A 25,978-nucleotide genomic window follows, 5' to 3' on the forward strand; every position below is an offset into this window, starting at 1 on the left:
ATCTAGAATGGTTTTACAGCTCACCTCCACTGTCATCGATAGTGATGGTGCATTGTGGGTATTTGCCGATCTTGGCGCCATACTTCGGATTGCTAAGCTCCAGCAGGAATTGCTTGACTTGGCGATTTCCCAGCAAAGTATCCATTTCTGAGCGGCCGAGTAAAGGAACGGTGATCTCTGAGAGGGTGTCATCTCCTTGGAATGTGAGATCTCCTTCTGTGAATCCATAATCCTGAAACACAGGAGATGTATGTATACACAGTGGGTAAAGTGCACCTGTTCTGTACAAGCTATATAGGCAGACTTGTACAATACAGTATATCAGTATTTACTAGTCTCCTGAATTGAAGAGCTGACCAGAAAGAATGTTTACAATTTGTGCAGCAGATACCTTTGAAAGGATACAAAATGTTTTAAAGGTGGAAAGATAAGGTCAGTTGTGACCATCTGACACTTCAAAGGGACTATAACCAAGGATTAAACTTCAATGATCTCAATCAGTAGCTGATACCCCCTGCCCTCCATGAAATCTTTACCGTTTCTCGAATAGATCAGCAGGGGCATCTGTATGGCTGATATTGTGGTGAAACCCCTCCCACGGTGTGATGTCATGACCATGGTCCTGACAGTTTGCTGTCTGTGACCATGCAAAGAACTCTCAGTTACGAATATTCCGCACAGATCACCTGGCAGGACTAAAGATGTCACCACCAGTGACACATTTCAGAATGTAAATCAGGGTGAGATTTTACAATGAGCAAACACTGACTAAATTGATTTCAGAATATGCCAATTGTTGGAAATTGTACATGTTGAAAAAACGTTTCTTAGTAGTTGGTAATCATTTTAAGCAGATATGGATCAGATATTTGACAGTCCTGTCAGTGTGCCAGTACAGTAGATGTGCCACACTATCTGGCTAGCATCATGCGTAAGATATAATCAATCAATAGGAATCGTTGATTGGAAAAGCATAATACATTGGATAGGACTATGAATATGCAATTGTTTTATGTGGTTGCTATAATTTTGTAAAATAAATAAATAAATAAAAGACATTTTACTGTGTGAACTCTCGATTGATGATTTACATTGGGTGGGAAAACTTATACAGAAATGTTAAAAAATATTGAGTGTCAGAAAATGTATTACGGTATTATGATTGATTTATACAGAACCAACATATTCCATGGCAATGGTTATATGTTTTTAGGCATTCTATTGACCTGAGGAAGTGGGGCAGTACCTATGAAATGCATTGTCCTTGTGTGCTTCAACGAATAAACATGTTTCCAATAGATTTGGTTTGTTCTTCCTAAGAGGTAAGGCACATTACCTCTTTATTATAAGTTATAGCTATTGCACAGTATATATCAAGAGCACCTCCACCAGGGTTTTTTACATTTGTAAAGTTAATTTTAAAGTCAATACGTAAAAATGACTGCTTTCAGAATTTGCGTTAAGCACGATTCACACAAAAGTTCTGCGTTCTATCACAGCACGTACCTTGCCCTCGCGGGCGGTCAGATCCTTTGAGCGGTAGGTGACTTGCGTTTTGCCATTCTGGAGAATCTCGCGAGATATAGGCACGCGGGCTATCTGTTCTTGGCGGCTGTAGGTGAACGCTGGCTTCACAAAGGTCACAATGCTCTTAGCTGGAACACAGAGGAATCGTTATGAAGTCAGAGAACATTGCTGTGGAATATCACTTCATCCCCAACTCTAGGATTCTCTTCTGCATCTTTATTGCTATCTGTGTTATCATCTGGAAGAAGTCCCTGTCACTTTCTGTTCTATCCAACAGGACCAGAGACAGCAATAAACAAAGCCTTTATTGATCAATGCATAAAGAGTCAGAGACTCAAGTTTTTATCGATGTCCGTCATTTGCTGCGTCATAAGCAGGGGCGGTTCTTCCATGAAGCAATGGGAATCATGTGCTTCTGGGCGGCAACAATTAGAGTGCACCAGTAGGCATTTCCCATCCCCAAATGAACCCCTCCTCACACTTCATGTCTCTCCCTCCCTAGATGTGCGGCGTCGCTTCACTCGCAGGTGCTCAGCGTTCCAATGATGGGATCTCCATTCGCCCATCCAGTGTTATGTATCCATGGCTACAGCGGTGCTTCATGTGACCTGTTACGTGTTGCTGGGTCACATGAGGCGCCGCTGTAGTCAGAGTGGAAAGCAGGACTTCACGTGTGGCTGGTTATCCCATCAATAGAAAGCGAACCTATTACCTATATTCTAACTCTGCATATACAGGTAGTCCCCGTTTAACAAACGAGATAAGGACTGTAGGTTCATTCTTAACCTGAATCTGTTAAGTCGGAACACTGTGCTATCTCTGTCCCCTGTACCTCCTCTGTGCCCCCTGTACCTCCAGTGTCCCCCTCTGTGTCATCTCTGTCCCCTGTACCTCCTCTGTGCCCCCCTGTGCCTCCAGTGTCCTCCTCTGTGCCCCCCTCTGTGTCACCTCTGTCCCCTGTACCTCCTCTGTGCCCCCTGTGCCTCTAGTGTCCCCCCCTGTGTCACCTCTGCCCTCTGTACCTCCTCTGTGCCCCCCTGTGCCTCCAGTGTCCCCCTCTGTGTCACCTCTGTCCCTGTACCTCCTCTGCACCCTCAGTGTCCCCCTCTGTGTCCCTGCTGTCCCCTGTACCTCCAGTTTCCCCCTCTGTGTCACCTCTGCCCTTTGTACCTGTTTATACAAGTTTAAAACCCATTTTTCTTTGATTTTCTTTTAATCGATTTTCTCAAAAACGGCAAGTCCAATTTGAAAAAAAAAAAAGTTTTTGCCTTGTTCCCATAGAAACACAGAATCCATGCCGTTCGTATCGGCGGGTCGTTTGTAAGTCAAGCGTTCGTAAGTCGGGGACTACCTGTATAACTTCTTTTGCCAATTTACAATACATTATATTAGTAAACCACTCCCCTGTTCTTACCTTGCTCCTTAATGATGGTAATGTTTACATGTTTACGCCCCAGGCGAGCAATTCCTGTAGGAACCTCAAGCGCCTCCACTAATAGCTGCTTCTCATCATCATCCTCGGGTCTGATGAACAGAGGGACACGGACATCCACCATTTCCACCCCTTCCTGGAATTCCACCAGCCCGTGAGCATCTGTCACAAGTGCAGGCAAATAGCAAAGGTCAACATCCTGGCATTAAATAACACATTTCGCTTACACATAATGAACTACACCTAGATTTATGAAACAAGAGATATGGTGGGCAGTAAGGTAGCAATGTGAGTAACACTCTCGCCATGCAGCATCAGGGTGAACGGTTCAAATCTGCAACACGACACTGTCTGCATGGAGTTTGGTCTGTTCCCCCCATTTTTCTGGGAGTTTCCACTGAGCACACTTTGTTCCCAAAAATCTACATACAGGTCAATTGGTTCCCTCCAAAAACTGGCCTTTTAGACTTTGATAAGAACCTAAGACTAGGACTGACTTTGGATGGCATTAGAATGTGAGCTCCTCTGAGGGACAGTTAGTAATGTGACTACCTACTCTGTAATGGGCGGAGGGAGATGTCAGCACTTTATACACTAAGTACATCATAATAATATATGCTGAGCAGAGCTGGACTTGTAAAAATACTATTACCTAAATACAAAAGTGACTGGAGATGGTCAACTCAATATCCACAGCAATATTCACCAGAGCAAACACATTCCCCTGTCTTTAGGGCCGGATTTACCGTAAGGCACTGTAGGCACTCGCCTACAGGCGCCTGATGAGAGAAAGACGGCTCCCTCTGCTCCTCGAGTGCCTTCCTCTCTCCTTCCCTATGCAACTTAATACTGAGGCTTCCTCCAGCTACCTAATATTAAGGGGCATCTGTAGCTACCCATGACGGGCAAGGGAAGTAAGGGAGAAGTAACCAGGACAGCCAGCACACTGGCGGTACGGTTTCGATAGGGGTTTGTACGCTCATGGAGGGCGGAGTCTAGGGTGCCAGGAGATCTGTGCCTATAGGCTCCTGTGAGGTAAATCCAGGCCTGCATGCATGGAGGGCGGAGTCTAGTGTGCCAAGACATCTGTGCCTATAGGCTCCTGTGATGTAAATCCAGGCCTGCATGCATGGAGGGCGGAGTCTAGGGTGCCAGGACATCTGTGCCTATAGGCTCCTGTGATGTAAATCCGGGCCTGCATGCATGGAGGGTGGAGTCTAGGGTGCCAGGACATCTGTGCCTATAGGCTCCTGTGATGTAAATCCGGGCCTGCATGCATGGAGGGTGGAGTCTAGGGTGCCAGGACATCTGTGCCTATAGGCTCCTGTGATGTAAATCCGGGCCTGCATGCATGGAGGGTGGAGTCTAGGGTGCCAGGAGATCTGTGCCTATAGGCTCCTGTGATGTAAATCCAGGCCTGGATGCATGGAGGGCGGAGTCTAGGGTGCCAGGACATCTGTGCCTATAGGCTTCTGTGAGGTAAATCCGGGCCTGCATGCATGGAGGGCGGAGTCTAGGGTGCCAGGAGATCTGTGCCTATAGGCTCCTGTGATGTAAATCCAGGCCTGGATGCATGGAGGGCGGAGTCTAGGGTGCCAGGACATCTGTGCTTATAGGCTCCTGTGAGGTAAATCTTGGCCTGCCTAACTTACTTTACTGACCTGATAACTTGAGGGAGAGCAAAGTGTTCATATTTTAACACGGAATACGTCTTGTTTCAGAAATCTGGTCTTATATCATAATTCATGCAAACGTAAACTGTTCACGTTAATATTTGTGCTGCCATTAGAGGACAGCCGACTTCACCTCTGTCAGATGTCACCGTGTAATAGCCGGGGGTCACTTTCAAGTCTTGGAAAGCCTCTTGTGTCACGTGCTTCTCAGTGACCTTCACAATTTCGGGTTCAGCCTCCCTTGGAGCCATCAGTACAGTGTCTGCAATTGTGTGGTCTTGTCTGAACACAAGCGCATGAACAGTCAGTATTATTAAGCAGCAATGTAAGCTCATGTAAAAAAAACTGCTTAGGCTTTGGGCCTGAATTTCTAAGACATCTCTAGAAATCTACAAGCATTACCAGCAGGGTACCAGGGCCGGGCCGAGGCAGAGGCGAGAGAGGCTCTATACTCAGGGCGCAGTGTATGAGGTGGCGCAGGGCGGGGCCGAGGCAGAGGTGAGAGAGGCTCCAGCCTCAGGGCGCAGTGTAGGAGGGGGCACAGGGCTGGGCAGAGGTGAGAGAGGCTCCAGCCTCAGGGCGCAGAGTAAGAGGGGGCGCAGGGCTGGGCAGAGGCGAGAGAGGCTCCAGCCTCAGGGCGCAGTGTAGGAGGGGGCACAGGGCTGGGCCGAGGCAGAGATGAGAGAGGCTCCAGCCTCAGGGCGCAGTGTTGGAGGGGGCGCAGGGCTGGGCAGAAGCGAGAGAGGCTCCAGCCTCAGGGCACAGTGTAGGAGGGGGCACAGGGCGGGGCTGAGGCAGAGGCAAGAGAGGCTCCAGCCTCAGGGCGCAGTGTAGGAGGGGGCGCACAACTCACTCAGCTACCATTCTCCTATTTTGTATGAAGCAGAGAAAGATAAGAAAAGGGGATACATGGCAGTGACTGCAAGCCAGATAACTAGATATTAAGGTGTTGGGGGCCGTGAGGCGCCTCTTAGTGTAATAGCAATCAGTGTGTGATGGCTGGGGTGGGAGGGATGGAGGAGGGGCCTCTTAGTGTAATAGCAATCAGTGTGTGACTGCTGGGGTGGGAGGGATGGAGGGGCGCACTGTGGTGTCTTTGTGGTGATTTGGCTGCTGGAGGACCTTGTCCCGGCACTGTGGGGTACTGGGAATAAACTGAGGAACTGGTGAGGCAGCACAGTGGCATAGTGGATAGCAACAGCCAGGGCACTATTTGCACAGAGTATGCAGACTATGATGGACACAAGACTATGGTGGGGATTAGATTGTGAGCTCCTTTGAGGGACAGTTGAGTGGCAAGACTTTATATACTCTGTACAGCGCTGCAGAAAATGTTGGTGTTTTATAAATGATAATAATACTAATAATAAAGGATTTGCCACCCTTAGGCCTCTTTTCCCCAAGCATCTGACAGGCAGTGAATTCACCGCCCGTCAGACACTCCCGTCCACCGGCCGGGCGCTTGCTGGTGCTTTGGCAGACGGGTGCCAGACAGGCAGTCCCACTATGCAGCTGCATCAGAGCACAGCGGTTGCCATGCTCAGACGCAACACATACCACCGCATGTCAAGCTCTGACACGCATGGTGTTACAACTGCTGCCATTCGGCTGCATTGAAATTGCATTGAAATTGCACCCAAATGGAAGTCGTGGGTGGCAGACAAACGATAAACGAGCAGTTCAGATGTCGCCTATGATAGGTTGAATCAAAGCATGGTCAGGGATGCTGGGAGATTGGTGAACTGAACGCAGCATGAATATGGATCAACCTAATCCCGTCAAGGTGGAATTCAATTAGTCATCTTTCAAACTGCATAAATTTGCATACAAAATGTACATAATCCTACACCAAATTATTTTCATCTCATTAATTATCCCTATTCGGAATGCCTCAGTAAATCAGGTCCTTTGCGTTTCCTGAAAGAAAGCACATTCTCCTTTACAACACAAAGGATTGCATGGAAACTCTTACCTTTTGCCTGCATTGGACTGCAACCTGCAGGAAAGAAGCAAGGAGACTGTCATGTCATGCATCATATCAGATAATGCGTCATATCAGAGAGCACTAATGCGTCATATCAGATAATGCGTCATATCAGAGAGCAGTAATGTGTCATATCAGAGAGCAGTAATGCGTCATATCAGAGAGCAGTAATGCGTCATATCAGAGAGCAGTAATGCGTCATATCAGAGAGCTGTAATGCGTCATATCAGAGAGCTGTAATGCGTCATATCAGATAGCAGTAATGCGTCATATCAGATAGCAGTAATGCGTCACATCAGATAGCAGTAATGCGTCATATCAGATAGCAGTAATGTGTCATATCAGAGAGCAGTAATGTGTCATATCAGATAATGCGTCATATCAGAGAGCAGTAATGTGTCATATCAGAGAGCAGTAATGCGTCATATCAGATAATGCGTCATATCAGAGAGCAGTAATGCGTCATATCAGATAATGCGTCATATCAGAGAGCAGTAATGTGTCATATCAGAGAGCAGTAATGCGTCATATTAGAGAGCAGTAATGCCTCATATCAGAGAGCAGTAATGCGTCATATCAGAGAGCAGTAATGCGTCATATCAGAGAGCAGTAATGCGTCATATCAGATAATGCGTCATATCAGAGAGCAGTAATGTGTCATATCAGAGAGCAGTAATGTGTCATATCAGATAATGCGTCATATCAGAGAGCAGTAATGTGTCATATCAGAGAGCAGTAATGTGTCATATCAGATAATGCGTCATATCAGAGAGCAGTAATGTGTCATATCAGAGAGCAGTAATGCGTCATATCAGATAATGCGTCATATCAGAGAGCAGTAATGCGTCATATCAGATAATGCGTCATATCAGAGAGCAGTAATGTGTCATATCAGAGAGCAGTAATGCGTCATATTAGAGAGCAGTAATGCCTCATATCAGAGAGCAGTAATGCGTCATATCAGAGAGCAGTAATGCGTCATATCAGAGAGCAGTAATGCGTCATATCAGAGAGCAGTAATGTGTCATATCAGAGAGCAGTAATGCGTCATATCAGAGAGCAGTAATGCGTCATATCAGAGAGCAGTAATGCGTCATATCAGAGAGCTGTAATGCGTCATATCAGAGAGCAGTAATGCGTCATATCAGAGAGCAGTAATGCGTCATATCAGAGAGCAGTAATGCGTCATATCAGAGAGCAGTAATGCGTCCTATCAGATAGCAGTAATGCGTCATATCAGAGAGCAGCAATGCATCCTATCAGAGAGCAGTAATGCGTCCTATCAGAGAGCAGTAATGCGTCATATCAGAGAGCAGTAATGCGTCATATCAGAGAGCAGTAATGCGTCATATCAGAAAGCAGTAAAGCGTCATATCAGATAGCAGTAATGCGTCATATCAGAGAGCAGTAATGCGTCATATCAGATAATGCGTCATATCAGATAGCAGTAATGCGTCATATCAGAGAGCAGTAATGCGTCATATCAGAGAGCAGTAATGCGTCATATCAGAGAGCAGTAATGCGTCATATCAGAGAGCAGTGATGAGTCATACCAGAGAGCAGTAATGCATCATATCAGAGAGCAGTAATGCATCATATCAGAGAGCAGTAATGCGTCATATCAGAGAGCAGCAATGCGTCATATCAGATAGCAGTAATGTGTCATATCAGAGAGCAGTAATGCGTCATATCAGAGAGCAGTAATGCGTCATACCAGAGAGCAGTAATGCATCATATCAGAGAGCAGTAATGCGTCATATCAGATAGCAGTAATGCGTCATATCAGAGAGCAGTAATGCATCATATCAGATAATGCGTCATATCAGAGAGCAGTAATGCGTCATATCAGAGAGCAGTAATGCGTCATATCAGAGAGCAGTAATGTGTCATATCAGAGAGCAGTAATGCGTCATATCACAGAGCAGTAATGCGTCATATCAGAGAGCAGTAATGCGTCATATCAGAGAGCAGTAATGCATCATATCAGATAATGCGTCATATCAGAGAGCAGTAATGCGTCATATCAGAGAGCAGTAATGCGTCATATCAGAGAGCAGTAATGCATCATATCAGAGAGCAGTAATGCTTACCGGAAATTCGTCTGCTTTACTTTGTGGGTTCCAGGAATCACTTTATACACTTCATTCAGCTGAGAGGTAAATATTCACAGAGAGAATAATTATAATTATTATCACAAGATATCAATGCAAAAAGTTTAAAGAGACTCTGAAGTCTCATAAAAATCATGTTTTTTATATTAAAAATCTCATGATTGCCCTAACTAAAGCGCTGCATCCCTGCGGCTGAATTCTAACTAAATCCCCCCAAACTCCCCGGGGCACACTGCGGGGAGCGCTTCCGTGAGAGGCAGAGTTTTGTGCTGCTGCGCTGCCTCTACACGCGTCTATCAGCGCCGATCTCCGCCTCTCCCCAGCCCCTTTCAGTCTTCCTTCACTGAGAGGGGCGGGGGAGAGGCGGAGATACGCGCGGATTGACGCATGGAGGCAGAGCTGCAGCCGAAAGCTCTGCCTCCCGGGGAGGCAAAATGCACGACCAAGAACGGCGTGGATTTTGCCGGGGGGGGGGGGGGGGGGGAGTTAGGGCGGATTTAGTTAAAGTTTAGCTGCAGAGATGTGCCGTTTTAGTTAGGGTAATAATGTTAAAGAGATTTTTAATATCAAAACATGATTTTTATGAGACTTCAGCGTCTCTTTAAGCAAATGCTGCTGCCTTTCAAAATAGAGTAAAAGAATACATTTACAAAATATGTAATAGGGAAAGATCAACACTCCGAGAACAGTAAAGAAGCATCAAAAAAAGAAAAATCAGTGCTAACATACGGTATACTCCATGATATTCATCACTTAGCACGTTATTTTGAGCTGTGGCATAAATCTTTCAGAAGTATGCAGGTAACACAGCACTGAAACAACAGTGTTATTGGGTAGAAAATTGTATAGAATTAAGGGGTGCCAATAATTATCCAGGAAATACACAAATGGCTCCAGAAAGGCAATAGCACTGTCAGTGAATCACATACACATCCATTTGTAAAGTGAGACTCTTTTAGAAAACTCCCTGTCACTAGTTCTGGCCAGGTTCCATGTGTATATTTGGTAATTTTGAATGAACTACTACTATACTAACTGGATCTCACTGTGAGTATTGATGTATGGATACTGATTGATGTATGGAGGAGCGGCCCTACCATGAAGCTGACTGAATCACGCGCAGCAGACTATAGGGGGCAGCAAACTAAATGGAATTCAGGGCAGCAGACTATACGGGGCAGCAGACTGTAGGGGGCAGCATCAGCTCTACACTCACTTGATCTTTTTCAGTCTTTCCCTATGCTCTGCTGCTTCTACCTCATGGAGCACAGAGCTTGCCTGCTGTGAGTCCGTGCTGACACGCCCCTTAATTCAATATGCACTGCTCGTTGCTAGCTCAAGGGGGTTATCTGCATCCCCAAAAGTCTAGAACCTCTTAGCTAGCCTAAGGGGGGGGGGTATCTGCATCCCCGAAAGCCTAGAACCTCTTTGCTTGCTCAAAAGGGGGGAGGGGGTATCTGCACCTCCAAAAAAGTCTAGCACCCGTTTGCTAACTCAAGGGGGCGGGGTATCTGCATCCCCACAAGTCTAGAACCCGCCCTGTCTGTATGATTCACTCCCTGTACTATTGCTTTTTCTGCATTCTAGCTATTGCCCTCAACAGAGTTGAATGCGGTGCCCTATTTTTATGACCTGATTTATATGTGATTTTGTATCTAATAAAAAGCTTGCTTTACTTTAATGCTGTACTATGACATCACTACTTCTGGATGTCTTACACCACAACTCAATGGCCTCAATTCACTAAGCTTAACTCCTGTCTTTAATAACTCTTCTGAGCTGTTTTACAATTATCACAATTATATCACTATGGCGATAACTGTAAAACAGCTCAGAAGAGTTATTAAAGACAGGAGTTAAGCTTAGTGAATTGAGGCCAATATCATTTATGTTTATTGAATTGGATTATAATTCAATTCTGATTCTGTGAAATAATTCTGTCTCTATGACAAGCTTAGATCAGTGACGAGTATCATTGGATACGAAGCACATTTACGCTGCTTGGTAATACAGATAGAATGGCTGGATGGTGACCAAACAGGAAAAACTTGCTAAGCAGTTGCGTGATTTTTGTGTGTGAGATATTTGTGATGCTTCTGATGCAGAGAAGGTCTGTCTAGTTTAGTCTATTTAAGTACCGTGTCTTCAACTTCACGGCGGAGTTGGTCGCATTCCCGCGTCTGAGGTTTAGACAGGTTCTCAGTGAAAAGGCGAGCTAACCTCAGGGAGACTCCATATGGGACTGAAAAAGAAAAGAACCAATTTTAGAAGTCATAATGAGACCATTTCTATCATCTGTCTGCTTTGTTCACAATAATGAGTCACATTCTGATCTTGTCCCACCATTCTGATGACGTACCCAGCTCTTTCGGGTTCAGAGCATCAGGGGATGGAGGCGGCCGATGTACATTATTGGCAATCTTCCATCTCACGGTGTCTCCACCTTTCAGGTTCCCAGTTCTCACAAGTGGAGTGTTCAGATAATCGGATGACATGAGACTCTGTCGTAACATATAGTGGTCTTCCTTGAATCCAACGGAGCGTCCTACAAAATGAAACGCAGTAACGTCAATGGGCTAGAAAAGTACTTCTTTCCTGCCTGATCTTTAACCACTTCAGCCTTCATCGTCGTTTTTCACCTTATGCATCCGAGCAATTTTCACCTCCCATTCATTCGCCAATAACTTTATCACTAATTATCACAATTAATTGATCTATATCTTTTTTTCCACCAATAATTAGACTTTCTTTGGATGGTACATTTTGCTAAGAATAATTTTTTTCTAAATGCATTTTAAACAGGAATATTAAGAAAAAAATTGAAAAAAATGCATTATTTCTCAGTTTTCGGCCATTATAGTTTTAAAATAATACATGCTACCATAATTAAAACCTACGTAATTTATTTACCCATTTGTCCCAGTTATTACACCATATAAATTATGTCCCTATCACAATGTATGTTTTATTCGGAAATAAAGGTGCATTTCTTTAGCTTTGTGTCCATCACTATTTACAAGCTTATAATTTAAAAAAATATTAGTTGTATACTCTTTTCACATGCATATTAAAAACTTTCAGACCCTTAGGTAACTATTTATGTTTTATGTTTTTTGTTTTAATTGTAATTTTTTTATTAGTTACAAATTTTATTTGGGTATTTTTTGGGTGTGGGAAGAAAACAGTTAATTTTAAATGTAATTTATTGTGTCTTTTTGTAGAAAAAATATATGTGCATGTAGTTTCACTACGCGGTTTAACGCCGAACCGCGTTGTGACGTCAGACGGCTCCAGCGTGATCAGGCCCCGCCCACCGCACCTTGCTCCACGTCGAACATCGCCCCTGCAGCTCTGACCAAGCGCGGGTGTGGAGAGAGGACTTGCCGGCAGGCCACTGTGCGCCTTCTTCATCGCATGAACACTGTAAGTGTAACTGAAAGCGCTATTGCTGAAATTAAATAAAGTTAATGCACAAAGTGGAGAGCTCTGTTTTTCTTTTTGTTCTGTTAGATTAACTGGCACCACCCAGCAAGAGCTGCACCCAGGACATTAACTCACTGTATCACCTTCCTTAAAGGGATACTGTAGGGGGGTCGGGGGGAGATGAGTTGAAGTTACCCAGGGCTTCTTATGGTCCCCCGCAGACCTCCTGTGCCCGCGCAGCCACTCACCGATGCTCCGGCCCCGCTTCTGGTTCACTTCTGGAATTTCAGGCTTTAAAGTCTGAAAACCACTGCGCTTGCATTGCCATGTCCTCGCTCCCGCTGATGTCACCAGGAGTGTACTGCGCAGGCCCAGTATGGTCTGTGTCTGCTCCTGGTGACGTCAGCGGGAGCGAGGACACTGCAACGCAGGTGCAGTGGTTTTCAGACTTTAAAGTCTGAAATTCCAGAAGTGAACCGGAGGCGGGGCCGGAGCATCGGTGAGTGGCTGCGCAGGCACAGGATGTCTGCGGGGGACCATTAGAAGCCCCGGGTAAGTTCAACTCATTTTCCCCCGACCCCCCTACAGTATCCCTTTAACACTAAGGCAGCGCAGGGTCATCCCTACTTCTCTACACATGGAAGAGGGGGCTGCACATGGAATGGGAGGGGCTGCTGTACATGGATGATACACATGGGAGAGGGTGCTGCACATGGAATGGGAGGGGCTGCAGTACATGGATGTTACACATGGAAGAGGGGGCCGCACATGGAATGGGAGGGGCGCTGCTGTACATGGATGTTACACATGGAAGAGGGGGCTGCACATAGAATGGGAGGGGTTGCTGTACATGGATGTTACACATGGAAGAGGGGGCTGCACATGAAATGGGAGGGGCGCTGCTGCACATGGACAGCAAGCCACAACATACTTGGCCTAGGGGCGGAAAAAGTATAAATCTGGCCTTGCCCATGTGTCATCTTGGACAAGTTACTTATGGGTGACCGTTGCGGTGTTAGCTGACCTCAGAACAACCTCTAATAACAGGAGATGGCAACAAGGAATGTCAAGCTGCTATAATAGTTTGATCAAGGCCAAGAAAAATAGAAGATGAAAAAACAAGACTTCCTGCTGTGTGGAAACTGAGGAGGGGAGACCAAACTTCTGTACTGCTTAAATACTGTATATTCTGACGTATAAGACCCCTTATTTTTAACCCTTGAAAATCTTCTGGACAGTCAGGGGTCGTCTTATACGCCAGGTGTCAGTGATGCCAGGTGATACTCCCGATCCTGTTACCGCCTCTCAGATCTCGCTGCTGAGGACTGTAGTGAAGCGGCGCAGGCGCACATGTGCGAGATCCTATCCTGTTACCTCCTCTCAGATCTCGCTGCTGAGGACTGTAGTGGAGCGGTGCAGGTGCACATGTGTGTGATCCTATCCTGTTACCGCCTCTCAGATCTCGCTGCTGAGGACTGTAGTGAAGCGGTGCAGGTGCACATGTGTGAGATCCTATCCTGTTACCGTCTCTCAGATCTCACTGCTGAGGACTGTAGTGAAGCGGTGCAGGCGCACATGTGTGAGATCCTATCCTGTTACCGCCTCTCAGATCTCCCTGCTGAGGACTGTAGTGAAGCGGTGCAGGCACACATGTGTGAGATCCTATCCTGTTACCGCCTCTCAGATCTCGCTGCTGAGGACTGTAGTGAAGCGGTGCAGGCACACATGTGTGAGATCCTATCCTGTTACTGCCTCTCAGATCTCGCTGCTGAGGACTGTAGTGAAGCGGCGCAGGCGCACATGTGTGAGATCCTATCCTGTTACCGCCTCTCAGATCTCGCTGCTGAGGACTGTAGTGAAGCGGTGCAGGCGCACATGTGTGAGATCCTATCCTGTTACCGCCTCTCAGATCTCGCTGCTGAGGACTGTAGTGAAGCAGCGCAGGCGCACATGTGTGAGATCCTATCCTGTTACCTCCTCTCAGATCTCACTGCTGAGGACTGTAGTGAAGCGGTGCAGGCGCACATGTGTGAGATCCTATCCTGTTACCGCCTCTCAGATCTCGCTGCTGAGGACTGTAGTGAAGGGGCGCACATGTGTGAGATCCTATCCTGTTACCGCCTCTCAGATCTCCCTGCTGAGGACTGTAGTGAAGTGGTGCAGGCGCACATGTGTGAGATCCTATCCTGTTACCGCCTCTCAGATCTCGCTGCTGAGGACTGTAGTGAAGCGGCGCAGGCGCACATGTGTGAGATCCTATCCTGTTACTGCCTCTCAGATCTCGCTGCTGAGGACTGTAGTGAAGCAGTGCAGGTGCACATGTGTGAGATCCTATCCTGTTACCGCCTCTCAGATCTCGCTGCTGAGGACTGTAGTGAAGCGGTGCAGGCACACATGTGTGAGATCCTATCCTGTTACCTCCTCTCAGATCTCGCTGCTGAGGACTGTAGTGAAGCAGTGCAGGTGCTCATGTGTGAGATCCTATCCTGTTACCGCCTCTCAGATCTCGCTGCTGAGGACTGTAGTGAAGCGGTGCAGGCGCACATGTGTGAGATTGTATCCTGTTACCGCCTCTCAGATCTCGCTGCTGAGGACTGTAGTGAAGCGGTGCAGGCACACATGTGTGAGATCCTATCCTGTTACCGCCTCTCAGATCTCGCTGCTGAGGACTGTAGTGAAGCGGTGCAGGCGCACATGTGTGAGATCCTATCCTGTTACTGCCTCTCAGATCTCGCTGCTGAGGACTGTAGTGATGCGGTGCAGGCGCACATGTGTGAGATCCTATCCTGTTACCTCCTCTCAGATCTCGCTGCTGAGGACTGTAGTGAAGCGGTGCAGGTGCACATGTGTGAGATCCTATCCTGTTACCGCCTCTCAGATCTCACTGCTGAGGACTGTAGTGAAGCGGCGCAGGCGCACATGTGTGAGATCCTATCCTGTTACCGCCTCTCAGATCTCGCTGCTGAGGACTGTAGTGAAGCGGTGCAGGCACACATGTGTGAGATCCTATCCTGTTACCGCCTCTTAGATCTCGCTGCTGAGGACTGTAGTGAAGCGGTGCAGGCGCACATGTGTGAGATCCTATCCTGTTACCGCCTCTCAGATCTCCCTGCTGAGGACTGTAGTGAAGCGGTGCAGGCACACGTGTGAGATCCTATCCTGTTACCTCCTCTCAGATCTCGCTGCTGAGGACTGTAGTGAAGCAGTGCAGGTGCACATGTGTGAGATCCTATCCTGTTACCGCCTCTCAGATCTCGCTGCTGAGGACTGTAGTGAAGCGGTGCAGGCACACATGTGTGAGATCCTATCCTGTTACCTCCTCTCAGATCTCGCTGCTGAGGACTGTAGTGAAGCAGTGCAGGTGCACATGTGTGAGATCCTATCCTGTTACCGCCTCTCAGATCTCGCTGCTGAGGACTGTAGTGAAGCGGTGCAGGTGCACATGTGTGAGATCCTAACCTGTTACCGCTTCTCAGATCTCGCTGCTGAGGACTGTAGTGAAGCGGCGCAGGCGCACATGTGTGAGATCCTATCCTGTTACTGCCTCTCAGATCTCGCTGCTGAGGACTGTAGTGAAGCGGCGCAGGCGCACATGTGTGAGATCCTATCCTGTTACCGCCTCTCAGATCTCGCTGCTGAGGACTGTAGTGAAGCGGTGCAGGCGCACATGTGTGAGATCCTATCCTGTTACTGCCTCTCAGATCTCGCTGCTGAGGACTGTAGTGAAGCAGTGCAGGTGCACATGTGTGAGATCCTATCCTGTTACCGCCTCTCAGATCTCGCTGCTGAGGACTGTAGTGAAGCGGCGCAGGTGCACATGTGTGAGATCCTATCCTGTTACTGCCTCTCAGATCTCGCTGCTGAGGACTGTAGTGAAGCGGCGCAGGCGCACACGTGTGAGATCCTATCCTGTTACCGCCTCTCAGATCTCGCTGCTGAGGACTGTAGTGAAGCGGTGCAGGCGCACATGTGTGAGATCCTATCCTGTTACTGCCTCTCAGATCTCGCTGCTGAGGACTGTAGTGAAGCGGTGCAGGTGCACATGTGTGAGATCCTATCCTGTTACCGCCTCTCAGATCTCGCTGCTGAGGACTGTAGTGAAGCAGCGCAGGCGCACATGTGTGAGATCCTATCCTGTTACCGCCTCCCAGATGTCGCTGCTGAGGACTGTAGTGAAGCGGTGCAGGTGCACATGTGTGAGATCCTCTCTGGTTACCGCCTCTCAGATCTCGCTGCTGAGGACTGTAGTGAAGCGGCGCAGGCGCACATGTGTGAGATCCTATCCTGTTACCGCCTCTCAGATCTCGCTGCTGAGGACTGTAGTGAAGCGGTGCAGGTGCACATGTGTGAGATCCTATCCTGTTACCGCCTCTCAGATCTCGCTGCTGAGGACTGTAGTGAAGCGGTGCAGGCGCACATGTGTGAGATCCTATCCTGTTACCTCCTCTCAGATCTCCCTGCTGAGGACTGTAGTGAAGCGGTGCAGGCGCACATGTGTGAGATCCTATCCTGTTACTGCCTCTCAGATCTCGCTGCTGAGGACTGTAGTGAAGCGGTGCAGGCGCACATGTGTGAGATCCTATCCTGTTACCGCCTCTCAGATCTAGCTGCTGAGGACTGTAGTGAAGCGGCGCAGGCGCACATGTGTGAGATCCTATCCTGTTACCTCCTCTCAGATCTCGCTGCTGAGGACTGTAGTGAAGCGGTGCAGGCGCACATGTGTGAGATTGTATCCTGTTACCGCCTCTCAGATCTCGCTGCTGAGGACTGTAGTGAAGCGGTGCAGGCACACATGTGTGAGATCCTATCCTGTTACCGCCTCTCAGATCTCGCTGCTGAGGACTGTAGTGAAGCGGTGCAGGCGCACATGTGTGAGATCCTGTCCTGTTACTGCCTCTCAGATCTCGCTGCTGAGGACTGTAGTGAAGGGGCGCACATGTGTGAGATCCTATCCTGTTACCCCCTCTCAGATCTCGCTGCTGAGGACTGTAGTGAAGCGGTGCAGGCGCACATGTGTGAGATCCTGTCCTGTTACTGCCTCTCAGATCTCGCTGCTGAGGACTGTAGTGAAGCAGTGCAGGTGCACATGTGTGAGATCCTATCCTGTTACCGCCTCTCAGATCTCCCTGCTGAGGACTGTAGTGAAGCGGTGCAGGCGCACATGTCTGAGATCCTATCCTGTTACCACCTCTCAGATCTCGCTGCTGAGGACTGTAGTGAAGCGGTGCAGGCGCACATGTGTGAGATCCTATCCTGTTACCGCCTCTCAGATCTCGCTGCTGAGGACTGTAGTGAAGCGGCGCAGGTGCACATGTGTGAGATCCTATCCTGTTACCTCCTCTCAGATCTCGCTGCTGAGGACTGTAGTGAAGCAGTGCAGGTGCACATGTGTGAGATCCTATCCTGTTACCGCCTCTCAGATCTCGCTGCTGAGGACTGTAGTGAAGCGGCGCAGGCGCACATGTGTGAGATCCTGTCCTGTTACTGCCTCTCAGATCTCGCTGCTGAGGACTGTAGTGAAGCAGTGCAGGTGCACATGTGTGAGATCCTATCCTGTTACCGCCTCTCAGATCTCGCTGCTGAGGACTGTAGTGAAGCGGCGCAGGCGCACATGTGTGAGATCCTATCCTGTTACCACCTCTCAGATCTCGCTGCTGAGGACTGTAGTGAAGCGGTGCAGGCGCACATGTGTGAGATCCTATCCTGTTACCTCCTCTCAGATCTCGCTGCTGAGGACTGTAGTGAAGCAGTGCAGGTGCACATGTGTGAGATCCTATCCTGTTACCACCTCTCAGATCTCGCTGCTGAGGACTGTAGTGAAGCGGCGCAGGCGCACATGTGCGAGATCCTATCCTGTTACCGCCTCTCAGATCTCGCTGCTGAGCACTGTAGTGATGCGGTGCAGGCGCACATGTGTGTGATCCTATCCTGTTACCGCCTCTCAGATCTCGCTGCTGAGGACTGTAGTGAAACGGCGCAGGCGCACATGTGCGAGATCCTATCCTGTTACTGCCTCTCAGATTTCGCTGCTGAGGACTGTAGTGAAACGGCGCAGGCGCACATGTGTCAGATCCTATCCTGTTACCGCCTCTCAGATCTCACTGCTTAGGACTGTAGTGAAGAGGCGCAGGTGCACATGTGTGAGATCATATCCTGTTACCGCCTCTCAGATCTCGCTGCTGAGGACTGTAGTGAAGCGGCGCAGGCGCACATGTGTGAGATCCTATCCTGTTACCACCTCTCAGATCTCGCTGCTGAGGACTGTAGTGAAGCGGTGCAGGCGCACATGTGTGAGATCCTATCCTGTTACCTCCTCTCAGATCTCGCTGCTGAGGACTGTAGTGAAGCAGTGCAGGTGCACATGTGTGAGATCCTATCCTGTTACCGCCTCTCAGATCTCGCTGTTGAGGACTGTAGTAAAGCGGCGCAGGCGCACATGTGTGAGATCCTATCCTGTTACCACCTCTCAGATCTCGCTGCTGAGGACTGTAGTGAAGCGGTGCAGGCGCACATGTGTGAGATCCTATCCTGTTACCTCCTCTCAGATCTCGCTGCTGAGGACTGTAGTGAAGCGGCGCAGGCGCACATGTGTGAGATCCTATCCTGTTACCACCTCTCAGATCTCGCTGCTGAGGACTGTAGTGAAGCGGCGCAGGCGCACATGTGCGAGATCCTATCCTGTTACCGCCTCTCAGATCTCGCTGCTGAGCACTGTAGTGATGCGGTGCAGGCGCACATGTGTGTGATCCTATCCTGTTACCGCCTCTCAGATCTCGCTGCTGAGGACTGTAGTGAAACGGCGCAGGCGCACATGTGCGAGATCCTATCCTGTTACTGCCTCTCAGATTTCGCTGCTGAGGACTGTAGTGAAACGGCGCAGGCGCACATGTGTCAGATCCTATCCTGTTACCGCCTCTCAGATCTCACTGCTTAGGACTGTAGTGAAGAGGCGCAGGTGCACATGTGTGAGATCATATCCTGTTACCGCCTCTCAGATCTCGCTGCTGAGGACTGTAGTGAAGCGGCGCAGGCGCACATGTGTGTGATCCTATCCTGTTACTGCCTCTCAGATCTCGCTGCTGAGAACTGTAGTGAAGCGTCGCAGGCGCACATGTGTGTGATCCTATCCTGTTACCGCCTCTCAGATCTCGCTGCTGAGGACTGTAGTGAAACGGCGCAGGCGCACATGTGCGAGATCCTATCCTGTTACTGCCTCTTAGATTTCGCTGCTGAGGACTGTAGTGAAACGGCGCAGGCGCACATGTGTCAGATCCTATCCTGTTACCGCCTCTCAGATCTCACTGCTTAGGACTGTAGTGAAGAGGCGCAGGTGCACATGTGTGAGATCATATCCTGTTACCGCCTCTCAGATCTCGCTGCTGAGGACTGTAGTGAAGCGGCGCAGGCGCACATGTGTGTGATCCTATCCTGTTACTGCCTCTCAGATCTCGCTGCTGAGGACTGTAGTGAAGCGGGTCAGGCGCACATGTGTGAGATCCTATCCTGTTACCGCCTCTCAGACCTCGCTGCTGAGGACTGTAGTGAAGCGGCGCAGGCGCGCATGTGTGAGATCTGAGAGGCAGAGAAGGAGGTAGATAGGATACAAGGGTGGGGCCAGAAGGGTGAAAGAGGCGTGTTTTATGGGCACAGCGCAATCTATTCTTCCATACCGCTCTGATAAACAGGGAGACAAGGAAAGCTGACCAATCCGCTTAGGGAGAGGGAGAGTTGACCAACCCAACTAGTCAATCGCCTATAGGCTCCCTGTACACTGCATGCGATTCCGATTCCGCTTTTTAATCGTTTTTTACATCCGATTCTGATTTTTAATCTTTACTGCATGCTGGGTTTTTTGATCCGTTTTTCTGTTGAATGTATTCAGGGAAAATCGGAATTGAAAATCGGAATCGGAAACGGAATTGGAAAACGGATTTGCCGTGTGCAGGGAGCCATATACTGTTATATACTGGGTACCACATACTGTACAGCACCAGTATCTGTTCATGCATAGTAGTATGTGATGTTTTTTAATTTTTATTTGGTGTACATTGGAAGAGGGGGGTAGTCTTATACGGCGAGTATATCTCAAACGCTATATTTTAACTGGAAAAGTTGAGGGGTCGTCTTATACGCCGGGATATACAGTAAGTGAAACTGGAATTTTCTAGCAGAATGAAAATTCAAGATGAAGTACATTTTTAATAATATTAAATTACAAACTGGTTTGCGCAGCAATCAAGTATGCTACATACCTATATATTTTTTAAAGAAAGTGAAATGACTCTAACCTTATGTACTAGGGCCATGGCGTGCATGAAATAGTAGCGCAAAGAAAAATGGGCACTCTTGTTAATAAAATAATTGTAAATATCTACAGATATTCTTTGTTTTTAAAATGTAAATAGTATAAATTATCATAATAAAATATTGGTATATATTAACAATATTTTATTACAACTTAACTAATTCTACTCTCACACAGAACCCTCCCTTTCTAAAGCCTTACCCTAAACCCCCTTTCCTGACACCTAACCCTAAATCCACCCTTCCTGATGCCTAACCCTAAATCCACCCTTCCTGACGTCTAACCCTAAAACCCCCCTTTCATGATGCCCAACCCTTAACCCCCCTTCCTGACACCTAACCCTAAACCCCCCTTCCTGACGCCTAACCCGAAACCCCCCCCTTCCTGACGCCTAACCCTAAACCCCCCCCCTTCCTGACGCCTAACCCTAAAACCCCCCTTTCTAACCTTATAAATTATTAATTTTTGAAAGTTATCATTTTTAATATTGTAAGTACTAAACATTAAAAAAGGCTAAAAACGATAACGTTCTAATTTTGAAACCAGTAAAAAAAAATCAAAAACTATAATGTTATAATTTTCAAAACGGTAATTATCACGTGCCCAAATCGTCCATTAGCCACGGGCCCCCAAATTTCATGCTCCCTGGGCCATGTTCTAGCAATTATTCAGAGAAGTTGAGAAACTATTGAGAAAGCTTAGAAGTGAGATTAGTGCTTACCTTGTCCACAGCAGGGCAGCAAAGCTAGACAGGCCTGAAAAAAAGAATCAAAAACACAGGTTAGATTTGAAGCACGTGGTTACACAGGGCCGGTCCGCCCATAAGGCGAAGTGAGTCAACTTCCTCAGGCAGCCCTTCTGGGGGACGGCACCTGCCTGGCTGTGGGTGTGGGCCGTTGAGCTGGAGGGGGTAGCGGGCAGGAAGGGGGGTATTGGGCACGGCGGCGGGGAGGGGGGACAGACCACCCCCCTCCCTCACCTGGGTCCCCCCATCTGCGCTCCCCCTCTAGCTTTTAAAGTTAAGCAGCAGCCGCTACTAGTAAGAGGCAGCGGGTGGGGTGACTCACCTCTTCCGCGTTCCAGCGTGCGTTCCACTGTCGTCACTTCCTGTAATGCCGCCCACTGTATTGTAAGTGGACGTTATTGCAGGAAGTGAGGACAGTGGAACGCACGCTGGAACGCGGAAGAGGTGAGTCATCCCCGCCCGTTGCCTCTTACTAATAGCGCCGGCTGCTGCTCAACTTTAAAAGCTAGAGGGAAAGCGCAGATGGGGGACCCAGGTGAGGGAGGGGGGTGGTCTGTCCCCCCTCCCTGCCGTCGTGCCCAATACCCCCTTCCTGCACGCTACCCCTCCAGCTCCGCGGCCCCCCACCCACCGCTTGGGGGGAGGTAGGGGTGGCGATTTCTCCCAAGTTTGCCTCAGGCGGCAAAAAGTCTAGGACCGGCCCTGGTTACTAACTGATAAAACGATTGACTTTATTGGGCGATCAGCTACAGTGTGGTTGATGGAAAGTCAGTCGACTAGTGGTCCACACCCTACAAGTGAGATCCTATGCAATTCCCCTTCACTAATCGATCTGAATGATGTTGTGTCTCTATGCTCTGAAACCAAAAATCAATCCTGTGTCGTTCGAAATCATGTGAATAATAGCTGATTCCTGTACAATCAACTGATATCTTCCACCCTGCATGATCGACAAATTGGTCAATTCAAGCAGATATCGGCCAACTTCCATAGATCGAGATTAGTGGAACATAATCGATTCCCTCCCATTCAATAAAATGATTGTATTGAAATGGATAATCGTGCAGGAAAATCTAGTGATATATGAGTACTTCATGGTTAAAGGGAGTGAATATAACTTTAAAGAGTCTTATTTCTTCTATCCTATAAGTTTCTATGCCTGTTCTAATGTGGTCTGTCTTACTGCAGCCTTTCCTAGTTGCACAGTGGCTGTATTATCTCTGTTATATCATCTAATCTTCTTTCCTCTGAAGGCTTTGTCGGGCTCAGGCACTCAGGCAGTAATGTGCTGCTCTGCTTGTGATAGGAAGAAGCTATACACACCCTCTCCACGCCCCCTGCAGGTTCTGTATGAGTCACAGACTGAGCTCCTCTGAGCCTATCAAATGCTGGTTAGCAGCCATGTCTTTTGTTTGTAAACACTGCCTAAAACTGGCAATTACAAGCCAGGACTGCAGCAGGGAGTGGCAGAAACAGCACAGAGGGGCCCAGGAGAACATAATGAGTATGCTTTTTATTTTAAGAATTTTAGAGTACAGATTCTCTTTAACTTGATACTACTTAAAGGAGTCATCAGGGTTAATATGCTAAAAGAAGTGGTACTTACCGGGGGCTTCCTCCAGCTCCAAGGACGTCCCTCGCCGCAGCTCTGCACGCAGCTGTTCGCCGCAGGTCCGTCCCGGTCCCCGGCGATGACGTCAGAGTAGTACTGCGCCTGCGCACTCCGCTCCACGTGGCGGTGATTGACAGGGCCGCTCGCGCATGCGCAGTACAGAGCGACCTGGAGATCGCTGTGACGTCGTCGCCAGAGACCGGGACGGAGCTGCGGCGAACGGCTGCGGGCAGAGCTGCGGCGAGGGAGGTCCTGGGAGCTTGGGGCTGGAGGAAGCCCCCGGTAAGTACCACTTCTTTTAGCATATTTCCCCTGATGACTCCTATAAAGAGAAACCGTAACCAAGAATTTAACTTCATCCCAATCAGTAGCTAATACCCCCTTTCCCGTGAGAAATCTATGCCTTTTCACAAACAGATCATCAGGGGGCTCTGTATGGCTGATATTGTGGTGAAACCCCTCCCACAGTGTGATGTCAGCACCAGGGTGGTGACATCACACTGTGGGAGCCTTGTTGCATTGTGGGAAATAACAGCTGTTTCCAACAGCCAAAAAAAAAGCAAGCAGCATCTCCTTCCACTGACATCACCTGCCAGCAGTAAAAATGTCACCATGTGATAAATGTCAGAATGTAAATCAGGGAGAGGAAATATTTTACAATGACCAAACACTGACTAAATCATTTATACATAATGTAATAAAAAAAAAGTGCTTCATTTTTACAATAACTATTTTCACTGGAGTTCCTCTTTAAGATAGTCCCTTACATAGAAGTGGTAAGATTGTACGATCAAGATTGTATTGTTAATGGGTACCTTTAGGTCAGTAGTGAGCTATAACTTACTGCCAAAGTAAAAGTCTTATTAGCAACCAAAACCTTGTGAGTAGGTCCAGTATATTGTGTACACAGTATACTTAAAAATAAAATAAAACGCACTCCCCCATTACAGGTTCTCTTTGCTCAGCTATCAGTACATTGCTGGGACCACCACTTACTGGCAGCAGTATACTCTTACCTTACAGCAAGCACAGTATTTCCAGCACAACAGGAGCAGCAGACCAAGGAGCAGCATCAGGAATATCAGTAGAGGAATTAGCCAGAGGAAAGCACCAGGTGGGCATTCTGCAAAGGTAAAGAGGCATTTACATTTTAGTCTGTATGCATGCTGGATTATTGGGGCTCTGTATATTTAAAGAGACTCTGTAACAACATTTTCAGCCTTATTTCTTCTATCCTATATGTTCCTATACCTGTTCTAATGTGCTCTGGCTTACTGCAGCCTTTCCTAGTTGCACTGTCTCTGTAATATATCTAATCTTCTTTTCTTTGTCAAACTTTGTCGACCCAGAGAGGAATGCGCTGCCTCTGCTGTGATTGGGAGAAGTTATGCACGCCCCCTGCAGGCTCTGTGTGTGTGTGCTTTGTTTATTAGTCACAGACAGGTCTCTGCTCTCAATTTCAGCTTGTCTGAGGGGGGAGGGAGCTTCCCATGCTGAAAAACTGAGAATCCCTGGCTGGAGTTCACTATGTAATAAAAACTTGTAGTATACTGCAACATGATATATATTATATATATATATACATATATACCTGTACATACATAACCTCCTGGTCAGCGGCCATGTTTTTGTTTGTAAACACTGCCTAAAACTGGCAATTGAAAGCCAGGATTGCAGCAGGGAGCGGCGGGTGGCAAAGAGGGAACCAGGAGACCACAGTGACTCGATCGGTATGTTTTTTATTGTACAAATCGGACAGTACAGATTCTCTTTAAAGCGGAATATAACCCTGCATTTCAACTTTGCTCTAAAACATTATTTACAGTATATTATATGCAACCAGCATTTTTTTTTTACTAGACCAGCATTGGAAGGGTTACACAGTGCTTTAAAGTTCCAATGCTGAGATTTCTGCAGACGCATCCGAAGCTGAAATAGATACATTTTGTTTACATAAATGTATCTAAGTGTTGAATGTGACTCACTCTCTCTGACTGAGAAGGAGCTGGAGGACAGCCAAAGAGTGTGTAACATTTCTCAATAGATACATTTAACTAAATAGAATGTAACAATCTGAACTTCTGCATATCTCTCCACAGAACTTTAAACCTCTGTGTTTAACCCTTCCAATGCTGGTCTAGTAAAAAAAAAAAAAATGATTTTTGCATATAATATGCTGTAAATAATGTTTTAGCGCAAAGTTGAAATGCAGGGTTATATTCCGCTTTAACAAGTTGACACATCATTGCATTCCAGCGGATCTGGAGGTGTGGTTAGCTATCAGGGACAACAATGGATGATTTGCATATTCAGCAGTGGTGCATTGTGGGAGACATCTCAAGCTCACTCCAACCTGAATAATTGCAAATACTTTCTGTTTTAAAGGGACCCCCTGAGCAGACCATGTGGGCATGGTAATACCCCCTTCACTTACCGTCCGTAATGTAAAGCGTTCTGTCACCCGGTCCGGCCGCTGTTAATTACGTTGGGGCCGGCGACTCTCAGCAAAGTCGCGCTGTGGGGGTCTGTATGGCTGATATTGTGGTGAAACCCCTCCCACAGTGTGATGTCATGACTGTGGTCCTGAGAGTTTGCTGTCTGTGTGCATTGTGGGAAATAACAACTTTTTCCAACTGCCTAAGCAAAAGCAAGCAATATCTCCCTCTGTGCATAGATCTCTCAGTAACGAACATTCCGTACAGATCACCTGGACTCCTCCCCTTTTAGGTGTATGTTGCAGCAGTGTTAAACTACCCTTAAACCTACTAGAAGATTTTCAAATATAAACGGAATGAATGAGACTGAAGTGTAGCAGACCTGGTTAGCGGGATACACAATATGAATATATTCTGACCTTTCTTCTTCTGCACCAGCACAGTGTAGTTGGTTAAGACGGACCCCATTCCCTCTACTGTGTAGTGATAGGTGCAGTCATCCTCCTCGTCCCGGAAAGCACATTTCTCAGTTCTTTCATCAACTACGACAAACAGGAAAAGAAAAATAACACTGAATAAATGCATGAATATGAAGTAACTAATCATATGTACTACTGTAACCACACCTCCCAACTTCTTGAGAAAAAAATGAGGGACACTTAAGCCCCACCCCTGCCACGCCCCTAATCATCCCCCCCGGCACACCCCTAATCATGCATAACAGAGATTTC

At 47.6% G+C, this 25,978-nt stretch overlaps 1 protein-coding gene across 3 annotated transcripts in view; it reads right to left on the bottom strand.

Moving 5' to 3' along the window:
• The window catches only part of ITGB4 (integrin subunit beta 4), a 147,141-nt gene that overhangs the window by 26,544 nt on the left and 94,619 nt on the right, over positions 1 to 25,978 (bottom strand). For all 3 annotated transcript variants that reach the window (XM_068263278.1, XM_068263276.1, XM_068263277.1), the window contains exons 17-27: positions 25,667 to 25,789; positions 23,829 to 23,935; positions 21,177 to 21,210; positions 11,087 to 11,272; positions 10,866 to 10,969; positions 8,707 to 8,765; positions 6,605 to 6,628; positions 4,766 to 4,914; positions 2,942 to 3,121; positions 1,507 to 1,655; positions 25 to 232 (exon numbers count right to left, since the gene is read on the bottom strand). In XM_068263278.1, coding sequence (XP_068119379.1) covers positions 25 to 232; positions 1,507 to 1,655; positions 2,942 to 3,121; positions 4,766 to 4,914; positions 6,605 to 6,628; positions 8,707 to 8,765; positions 10,866 to 10,969; positions 11,087 to 11,272; positions 21,177 to 21,210; positions 23,829 to 23,935; positions 25,667 to 25,789 — 1,323 coding nt within the window. The remainder of the gene's footprint in view (positions 1 to 24; positions 233 to 1,506; positions 1,656 to 2,941; positions 3,122 to 4,765; positions 4,915 to 6,604; positions 6,629 to 8,706; positions 8,766 to 10,865; positions 10,970 to 11,086; positions 11,273 to 21,176; positions 21,211 to 23,828; positions 23,936 to 25,666; positions 25,790 to 25,978) is intronic.

This window comes from Hyperolius riggenbachi, chromosome 12 (genome assembly GCF_040937935.1).
Source record: "Hyperolius riggenbachi isolate aHypRig1 chromosome 12, aHypRig1.pri, whole genome shotgun sequence".
NCBI lineage: Eukaryota > Metazoa > Chordata > Amphibia > Anura > Hyperoliidae > Hyperolius > Hyperolius riggenbachi.